The sequence below is a fragment of the Squalius cephalus genome, assembly GCF_949319135.1.
Source record: "Squalius cephalus genome assembly, chromosome: 24".
In the NCBI taxonomy this organism is placed as follows: domain Eukaryota; kingdom Metazoa; phylum Chordata; class Actinopteri; order Cypriniformes; family Leuciscidae; genus Squalius; species Squalius cephalus.
In genome coordinates this window covers 7,401,444-7,411,824 of record NC_137145.1, presented here as the reverse complement: position 1 = coordinate 7,411,824, position 10,381 = coordinate 7,401,444, and the positions used below count along the sequence as shown (strand labels likewise).

At 43.3% G+C, this 10,381-nt stretch overlaps 1 protein-coding gene across 1 annotated transcript; it reads left to right on the top strand.

The window, feature by feature from the left end:
• The first annotated feature begins 165 nt into the window (after positions 1 to 165).
• On the top strand, positions 166 to 9,724 carry gltpb (glycolipid transfer protein b). The gene is made up of 9 exons (XM_079861779.1): positions 166 to 444; positions 1,166 to 1,224; positions 1,343 to 1,476; positions 3,084 to 3,234; positions 3,491 to 4,847; positions 5,199 to 5,480; positions 5,988 to 6,117; positions 7,222 to 7,922; positions 8,554 to 9,724. Exons 1-5 carry the CDS (start codon positions 342 to 344, stop codon positions 3,671 to 3,673), a joined length of 630 nt encoding a protein of 209 aa, XP_079717905.1. The 5' UTR covers positions 166 to 341; the 3' UTR covers positions 3,674 to 4,847; positions 5,199 to 5,480; positions 5,988 to 6,117; positions 7,222 to 7,922; positions 8,554 to 9,724.
• Positions 9,725 to 10,381: the final 657 nt, after the last annotated feature.

The window sequence follows — 10,381 nt, the reverse complement described above, 5'->3', positions numbered from 1 at the left end:
TTGCCACAAGGTCTATTGATAAGTTTTTAAGCCTATAACGGGATATAATATAACCCATTGAATTATTTAAAAGCATGTAGCATGACATTTCTCAGTAGGACGGGTATTTAAAATGCTGTCATGATTTATTAACGCTGTGGCCTCACTGCGGTGACTGACTGAACTCACTTCGGGTTTGCTTCTTCAGTCGGTCAATTTGTCAGTAACTCACTCTCACCTGTTGAATATTTTGTCACGACTTTCCGGAAGAATTTAAATTAGAAACGAACGGTGGCGAAACTTTGACAATTGAAAATAAAGCCTCAAGATTTCAGCAGTTAGCATTATTTACATGTTTTGTGATGGCACTTTTCCTGGATCAGCAGTTTGCGCCGCTGCCAGACACCAACGAGATCGCCACGAAAACATTTCTGGAGTCGGTTTCTCATCTGCCACATTTTTTCGGTGAGTCGTTAAGTTGTACGTGTGTGACTTAATTATGGAAAGTTACAAATAATATATGAGCATAAGAAACTGTATCTTAAGGCCTATAGATTAAATACCGAAGATGATTTAAAATAGAATCAATACTACTGGAGGGAAACACAATGAAAGCAATTTTGGACGTTAAATCTTTCTCTCCCTGCTATTGCCTTTCACATTTGGGATTTCATTTTGACTTTTTAATGTCCGAGTTGTCCAAACTTGTGTAACAAAGAACAAAGGGGGTCATTCAACATTGAACGCAGTGGACAAAACAGAACTGATACTCTTTACGCAGCGCGGGTGAATACCTCTTTTAACCACACGGTGGTGCCAAATTACCACGCGCTTTTATCACTTGTGTTACAGGGTCAGAAAATAGCCTAGGCAAAAATGCCTCTTGATTCCTGAAGTGATCAGAATATGGGCGCAATAAATGTTGTTTCAGTGAATTCCTGTTATTTAACGCTTGATATATTTCATAGTATTTTATTCTAGACCTGTCTAGTTATAGTTTTAGTATCCTAGTTAGTACAGTATAAGTAGTTATAGTTTTAGTAGAACAGGTTGAACAGTTTGTTTCCCAGATGGCCACAACTTTGGTACCTACCTATACAGCACTTCAAAATAGTTGCTTCACATTTGTAAACAATTGTATGTCAGGATTAGCTGTTATAACGTGTTTTATAAAATTACGTTTCAGATTGCCTGGGTTCCAAGGTTTTTGCACCAATTAAGGCTGACATAAATGGAAACATCACAGTAAGTCTAAGGGCTAAGCTAGTATGTGTTCATTAGTCAGTTTTTAAGGATGCTTCCTATATCAAATGCCTTTGAAAATGTATTTTGAGTGTTTTGAATTCTTCCCAATTCTCACTAGAAAATTAAAGCTGTCTATGACTCAGATCCAGTGAAGTATGAGACTCTTCAGCAGATACTGTTAATTGAGAAAAGCATCTATGGCTCAGAGTGGCCTAAAGTTGGAGCCACGCTGGCGCTTATGTGGTTAAAGAGGTAATTTGTTCACTTAGTCACATTTTCTGCCTTTGTCCTTTGTATGTCCTTTGTTTCTTCTGATTTTATATCTCAAAAATAATGTGAAATACTACAACAAATCACATTAATAAACTAGAGCTGCACAATTCTAAATACATTCAGAATCTCATTTTTGTTGGCTATTAAAATAGACTACAAATCTGAAGGAAAATGTTTATTAATGTGATTTACAAAACTGAACTTCACTAAGCAAAATGTAATTTATTAGAGGTATTGCAAAATGTTTGCAATTATTTTATTTATAAAATGCAAATAACAATATGTAACATTGTGAAATATGTAACTATCTAACTCTTTGCGGATGCCATAGAAATGATTGAGAAATGCAGTAAAAGTATGCATACCTGTCCTGCAATCTCCCGTGAATTCTCTTAAAAAAAAATTTTTTCGGTGGAAACTTTAAAAATAGATCAATCCAAAACAACTGTTTAAAAGCAAACATGTTGAAGATTAGCCAATGGGCTGTCGATTCATAAAATAAGCAGTTTTCCCACAAAACCAGTTTCTACAGCGTAGCCTCTCATCCATTGACATCCATTAAAAAAGTGGCCTCTAGTCTCCTTTACTGCGTACCACAGCATTAGCAGGCGTTACACTTTTTTTGTTTTTTTTGCTAACCTTGCACCCTTGCCTTCAAGTGACTTTGACACTAATCCCTAACCCTACCCTTCATTGTAAGCTTAACCAATGGAATTAGTTGCATGGTGGGATTTCCACTTATCTGGTTTGGGGGGGAAAAACACACGTACTCTGGGTACAATTAAATGTGTTTTGTACAATTTTATACATTTAATTTGTAACCAATTCAAGTGTAACCATATCCTAATACTGTTATTAAACCACCTCAATTATAACCTGTGCTGACTAGTTTTGATTCAGTATTAACTTTGAAGTGCTACCTATTGCAATACAATATGGTCACACTATAGCAACGCTCTCCCACATATTTTGCCATTCTAACTGTGCTTATTTCTGTCATTGGTAAAGTAGCAGTGGGTGGTATTAGACAAGAAGTGTACAGTTTTATACCTTCTTGCTGATAACTTTTCTTAAGTCATTCGGAAATCCTGCAGCCTGAACCACTGTAGTGAAACCAGCCTTACAAGGACGTGAAAGCTTTTTACAAGTCGGAATCTCTTAATTACTGCAATTTCTACATGACGTGAACGCACCTAAAGTTGCGAATCATTATCTGGGAACAAGATTGTGTGGGTGTTGAGACTGTCCTCGCTGCAGCTTGTAGTGATGACGTACTGCGTTAAATTCAATTCGTATTCGTAGTGCTTTTATTGCCCAAACCTGTTTATCGCAAACTCCTTCCGCAGTCGATTCTAAAGATTCCATTACTCATGTCAATCACACTGCTGATCACCAACATAATGCTACAAAAGATACTAACCCCTAAACATACCCTACACCCTAACCTTAAACTGGTTTGGGGGGAAAAACATGTAATTTATTGGATTTAATGTGTTAATTGTGCAGCTCTAATAGAAATATACTATGTATGTACAATTTATGATTTTTCATAAATTGTTTGACAATATCACCAGTGTTTTCCTCAGAGGTCTGCGGTTCATTCAGATTTTACTGCAAAGTCTAGTGGATGGGGAGAGAGATGAGGACAATCCTGATCTTATTCGCATGAATATCAATAAAGCTTATGAGCAAGCCCTCAAGAGGTATCACGGCTGGATTGTCCAGAAAGTTTTCAAGGTGGGTTTTCAGTAGCTATGTGTGCATGACGAGATGGGCATGTCATTTTGGTTTGCATGTAATGAGGCCTGGAAAAGTCTTGTAAAGGAAATTATCTAGTAAACATACTCCATAAATATACTTTTAAAAATAATCAACTGAAAAGTCATGGAATTTAATTAGTCGAAAAATGTGGGTCATCTGTAATAACGTATGGCTTTTTTATTAAGACAATGATTGCTTGCTTACCCAGCAATTTTGTTTGGTTTTGCTGTAGGCTGCCCAATATGCCGCACCATGCAGGTCAGATTTTCTTAAAGCTTTATCCAAGGATCAAGAAGTTGCAGAGGAGGAATGCTTAACAAAAGTTCGCCAGTTCTTGATAAACTTCACTGCAACTGTAGATGCCATTTATGAAATGTATTCTGTAATGAATGCTGAACTGGACTACTTAGTTTGAAACATCATACAGATGTCCGTTTCTGAAGCAATTCAGTCTATTCATCTTTAATGCAGCACAGTTTTCATACACAATATGATACATGTTAAAAGGCCCGTCCACACCAATGCATGATTACATTCTGTTTATTATAAGCCTGCGTTGCACTTATGTCGTCCGCCTCTTTAAAATCACCATTAAATCAAAATTGACCAATCCTTATTTTTTTAAAGAATATTGCGGTATTTACTTAGCCTATAAAGGATTTATCCTTAGGGATGTGCGATTTAATCAAAATCAGAATAAAATCGCATCTGAGCATGCGTGATTTCTGAACCGCAGAAAGCACGATTCTGAATGCAGCATGCCTAAAGGCTGATTTATACTTCTGCGTCGGACCTACGCCGGAGCCTCTACGCTGTAGGCAACGCGCTGGTTTTAATTTATACTTCTGTGTCATTGTCCGCGTTGACGCACAATTACTCTTGCAGAGGGAGCATGTGAAACCCGAGGGAGGGGTTCAAGCAGACCAATCACAGCGCTTGCGTCCGCGTAGAATTGACGTGTTGTTCCATTTTTGGAGAGGTGCACGTAAGGGTACGCCGACGAATACGCGTGCTACACACAGCCTACGACATAGCTACGGCGTGAGTTCGACGCAGTAGTATAAATTGGGCTTAAATCTAGCGCGAGAACAGAACTGAGCAGGTTTACTATGACGACATGGAAGTAAGCACAGAATCAGGGAAGGTACATCCAGGACAGTATAAAAAAAATAACATCTGTGGTTTGGGAATATGTTGGATACAGGAGAGATGATGTTTCTGAGAGCCCAAGGCCGTCCCAAGCATGGGGGTGGGAGGCGGGGATGTTCATTTGGTGCGGGGCCCGGTTTGGTAGCACCAGTTGGCCCTGATAGAGCCAGGGACTTTGCAAGCACTTTCAAACTATTGTTGCAGCCAAAGATAATATAGTAGACCATTCACACAGAATGCATTTTGCGGTTAAAAACACAATATGCAGGTTTTTAAAGGGGTGGTAAAACACCTTTTTTCGAAGGCTTGATTGTGTTTGGGGGGTACACTGCAACATGTGTTCATGCTTCGTTTTTAAAAATTCGCATTATTTTTCACATATTTAACATTATTCTACACTGCTTTGTCAACGGTCGGATGATTTCCGGGTTCTATGAACTGTAATTTACACTGATCACATAAACGACAACAACCACAAACATTCCAAGTTCGCTGCGCTGGTGATATTAAACAGAAGTTTGTATGTGTTTGTCAGATAAGTATGAATTAGCATTTAACAAATTGGTTTGTGGAGCCAAACAGCGTTGTCCTTCGTTTAGGTCCTTGCTACAACGTACAATGAACAATATGAACTATTACAGGAAAACACATCAACGAAAAAATCATACTTGCAGGTTGTGGCTCGTAAACAACAGCTTCTGTTTTTTAAGTTGGAACTGCTCCATCTTTCAGGACAAGCCGTTGTGGAATGCTGCATTGAACTCGCGTAGATTAAGGAAGCTTTCCTCCAGAAAAATTTGCAGCACAGAGAGCGACATTAGGATTATAATTATGAGGGACCGAGTTAAAAAATAAATTGTAACCGCCCTTAGGAAGACTGAACAAAGTGGACCTGCAATCTGGGTGAAAATAACAGCGTTTCGACGGCATGGCGCAACAACACTCTACTACCACAACAACTCTTCAAAGCAACATAAAATGTCCTCGCCCCCTTTATTTATTGTGTTCCCAGAGGAGGGGTTTATGTAAATGCTGGGGTTAGTGATGTCACTAACCCTGGAGGAATGTCTTGAGCCCCTTTCACACAGAGATTCCGGAAAATACACGGATAAAGTGAGCCGGGATTAGACCCGGGTTCATTTGATTTTGGTTAATTCACACTGCCAGTGATTTTCCGGAATCAGAGAGCGCGTTCACACACAACCCGTGTATGTCCCGGAAAACATGTGACATCGATGTGACTTGTAATGTCTCAGCAGCATCTTCAGTTTGCTTATGAGCTGCGAAACCACGCTTGTGCATTTATTTCTCTGATTCGATCATAAAATTGCGCATTTCGTACCGTTTCACAGCTGGCGAACGATCCCGGCTTCAGCGTCATCACTACGACACGGCATTATTACGGCTTTTGTTCACACAGCGCGCGTTCCGGGACTGAACACGGCAATGTTACTAGGTCCCCAACCCGGCATCGATCCCGGCATTAAACCCGGGTCATGTTTGCGTTCACACAGAAGGCGTTCCGGCAATTTGCCGGCAATTTCCCGGGTTCAATGCGCTGTGTGAAAGGGGCTTTGTAGTCCCTACCGGCCGTTTGCTGTAGTCCTTAGAAATTGATTTCTTTAAAAGCAAATATCTCCCTTTGTATTGAACTTTGAGCATTGTAACTTGCTTACATAGAAAAACGTCTCGGTTACGTATGTAACCCTCGTTCCCTGAGTAGGGAACGGAGACGTTACGTCAGTGACGACGAATGGGGTTTCGCTTAGAAAGCCTGTCATCTTTGAGTATATAAAACGAGCCAATGGCAATGAAATGCCATGGGTCTGCGGAATTTGCATAGCGTAACTCCACCCCACCCTGTGGGTATATAAGGAAGTACGCCGGCAACATGCAGATATGTCTTCTACCGTTCCAGCGGTACAGCGGAAGTGGCAGGGAGACGTAACGTCTCCGTTCCCTACTTAGGGAACGAGGGTTACATACGTAACCGAGACGTTCCCTTTCGTGGTCAGTGACGACGAATGGGGTTCCCAGTCTAATCACGCCACCTCGGCTGTCTTCCAGTGCCCTGCGTAAGTCTGAGCTCCCTGTCGTGAGACTGGCACAGACGAAGGACTCCTACTTAACACAGGAATACCAAGGTACACTGGGAAGCATATCTCAGTGAAAATATGCAATTATGCCCAGTCCGAAGGACTTGGAATACACACATGACCCCGGGGGGCTGCATATGGAGTATCACTGGGGTGTCCAGCCGCAGGTGGAATATTTCAACCCCAGGGGGTGGCAAGGTGGCTTGCCAAGGGAAAGACACATGCTCAGAGAGGCTTACAGTGGAAATACACATGTGGGGGTCGCCCAGAGGGGGAACCATGCACATGGAGGCACCTAGCCAAGCGCGAAAGCTGCCAGTGGCATAACTCTGGCGTTAACGTCAACAGTGCTGGAGGAAACTCAGGGCTTATGAGGCTCACCTGAGGAAAATATCGCACGTATCCCTTCCATGGAGAGCAAGCGAAGACACCTGAGCAGAATCTAGTACTGACTGGTTGAAGCGAGTACATGAGAAGAAACTGGCTCCACTTGAAGATTGTAGAATCTCACGAATGTGTTAGGTGTCGCCCAGCCTGCAGCTCTGCAGATGTCTGTTAGCGAAGCACCATGCGCTAGAGCCCAAGAGGATGCCACACTCCGGGTAGAGTGGGCCGTCACACCAAGGGGGCATGGTCGACCTTGCTGCTGGTATGCCAAAGCAATGGCGTCCACTATCCAGTGGGACAACCTTTGCTTGGAGAGAGCCTTTAACTTCAGCTTCCCACCATAACAGACAAAGAGCTGGTCTGAGGTCCTGAAACACTGCGTTCTGTCTACGTAAGCACGGAGGGCGCGTACTGGACAGAGCAGTGCCAAGGCTGGGTCTGCCTCCTCCGAGGGCAGCGCTTGCAGGTTCACCACCTGGTCTCGAAATAGTGTGGTGGGAACCTTGGGCACATATCCAGGCCGGGGTCTCAGGATCACGTGAGAGTTAGCCGGCCCGAATTCCAGGCACGCTTCGTCAACCGAAAATGCCTGCAGGTCCCCTACCCTCTTGATGGAGGCCAATGCAACCAGGAGTGCTGTCTTCATTGACAGGAACTTAAGCTCCACTGATTGCAGAGGCTCAAAGGGAGCACTCTGCAGGGCAGTTAGTACCACTGAGAGGTCCCAAGAGGGAACGAGAGGAGGGCGAGGAGGATTCAGTCTTCTCGCTCCTCTCAGGAACCTGATGATCAGGTCGTGCTTTCCAACGGACTTACCTTCAACTGCATCATGATGTGCGGCAATGGCGGCAACATACACTTTCAGGGTGGAGGGAGACAGCCTTCGCAACAAACCCTTCTTGCAGGAAGGAAAGTACGACACTGATCGGGCATTTCGTGGGGTCTTGTTGTTTAGAAGAACACCAGTTGACGAAGAGGTTCCACTTCAACACATAGGCATGTCTCGTGGACGATGCTCTAGCGGAAGTGATGGTAGCCACCACCCTATGGGGCACCCTATGGCACCCTCGTCCCGATCTTTGGAACCTCCACGTGTGGCTCCTGGACGGGACGAGGGTGCCATAGGGTGCCCCGTCCCTGAGAAAGGAGGTCCTTCCTCAGAGGGATTGGCCAGGGAGGTGCTGTCGCGAGGAGTACTAGTTCTGGGAACCAGGTGCGGTTGTGCCAATACGGGGCAACCAAAATGACCTGCTCCTCGTCCTCCCTGATTTTGCGCAAGGTCTGCGCAAGAAGGCTCACTGGGGGAAACGCATACTTGCGAAGGCCCCGCGGCCAGCTGTGCAACAGTGCGTCCATGCCGAGCGTGCCCTCGGTCAGGGAGTAAAACAGGTTGCAATGGGAGTCGTGGGAGGCAAACAGATCTACCTGTGCATCCCCGAACTGATCCCAAATCAGCTGAACCATCTGGGGATGGAGTCTCTATTCTCCAGGGAGAGGCCGAAGCCGAGGCAGCTCGTCGGCCGCACGGTTCAGGTCTCCCGGGATATAAATGGCTCGAAGCGACATCAGATGTTTCTGACTCAATATGAGGAGGTGGCGGGCGAGTTGCGACATACGGCTGGAGCGCTGACCATGTTGAGGAAGAATGGAGACATGGAAGTAGCCGTCCTTCAGGTCGATCGCTGCAAACCAATCCTGCGGCCGCACGCATTCGAAAATGCGTTTGGCCGTGAGCATCTTGAACGGCATCCTGTGAAGGGAGAGGTTGTGCCCTGATTGTGCCCATCAGAATCAGATATAACGCGACCGCAACCAGAAGTGCACGGGCGAGGCATCTTTAAAAAGACATGCCGTGTGCAATGCTCTTTTGTGAGAGGAGATTTCTCCGCAGAGTGTTGAAGCGACCAGGGAGATGAACACACAAACACTGGCAAATCACTGCACAGATAAGCAGGGAACGTGCACTCGCTGGAGCTCGCTGTCTCACCAACACCTGGAGAGAGGCTCGTCTCGAAGAGAAATAGAGATGAACTCAGAATTGGCTGTGGAGTGAAGTGAATTAACTTGGTGGGGGCGGAGTTACGCTATGCAAATTCCGCAGACCCATGGCATTTCATTGCCATTGGCTCGTTTTATATACTCGAAGATGACAGGCCTTCTAAGCGAAACCCCATTCGTCGTCACTGACGTAACTCGTAGTGACCACGAAAGGGAGCAATGGCACATTCCGAACCAGGTGAACAAAAATCAGGCATGCGGACTGTACAACATAGGAAAAGAGTTCAAATAAGAAATCACATATGACGCAAAGATATGGTGCCCACAAATATCAAAGACGGCTTCCAAAAAAGTTATACAGACAATTGAGAATATAAAGAAATCGAGCAGCCCTAGTGCACTTTTTTTTTTAATTCATGTGCTCTCGTAATCATTAATCAAAATAATTAATTTTTTCATTCATTTTAAAATTAAATTTGTTACTATATTATTACCTTTCAATTTAGAACAATTTCAAAAACAATAAACTTATCTTTATAGTTAAGGCCCTGATACTGTATACTTCAAGGCAAGCAAATCGAAGAAGGAACAAGTGTGACGTCATTTCAAACTAATTCAGGCCAAAACTAAGTTTGTATCTGGAGTTCGAAATAGCTTGCCAAAGCAGCTGGTAAACACCTTTAAACTCCCATTGGTCCGTGGGGATTATGTAATCTGTAGGTGTGTGCTGAGGCTCTGCCTTCTTTAGTGTGGAAACTTCTTCATTTCTTCTGTTCAGTCCATCAAGGTCAGATGTCTGCGAGTAAAATCACAAACACACTGGAGAGCCACTTTAAGTAATAGAGACACTGACACTGTTTTTTAATGTTTAAATATTTCCCTGCCAGCATTTAAAAAAAAAAAAAAAAAAAAAAATTGTCAGCCACCGCCAGTGTTTTTATTTTCAGCAAAATGTCGCGGCCCCCAGAATGTTTGTTTGTATGAATAACTGAACATGCAATAGATCAAACTGACCCTCTGCTTTTTTTTTTTTTTTTTTTAAAACTGTTTTATTCTAGCTTCATTTATTTTTTTTATTCTGCATCTATTCATGCTTCTAGCAACACTTGAATGTGGGTAAGTTTCATAAAAAAAAGCAACATTTTGTGCAAAAAGCTTTCAAAGACTACATCTGGATCATATTCAGAACGATGATCAAAACACAGATGGAGTAGATCAAGTCCATCAACACCCCCAATGCTTGCACAGTCCTATAGCTCGTCCTGGGTCGACATTTCATTCAGTAACATTAGGCAGTTTTGATTTATATGCTGTTAAATGTTGGTAATCGCGATGTTTTACATATGCAAATGATAACATGAGATCGCTTGTTTCTGAGTCTTCTTGATCAGGAGATTCAGTACTCTTTCAGAAGATGTGAAATAGCGCCCTCTTGCGTATAACAGTGAAAACACGTAAAAACGGAAATTTCCATCAATGGCGGGGAAAGGGTT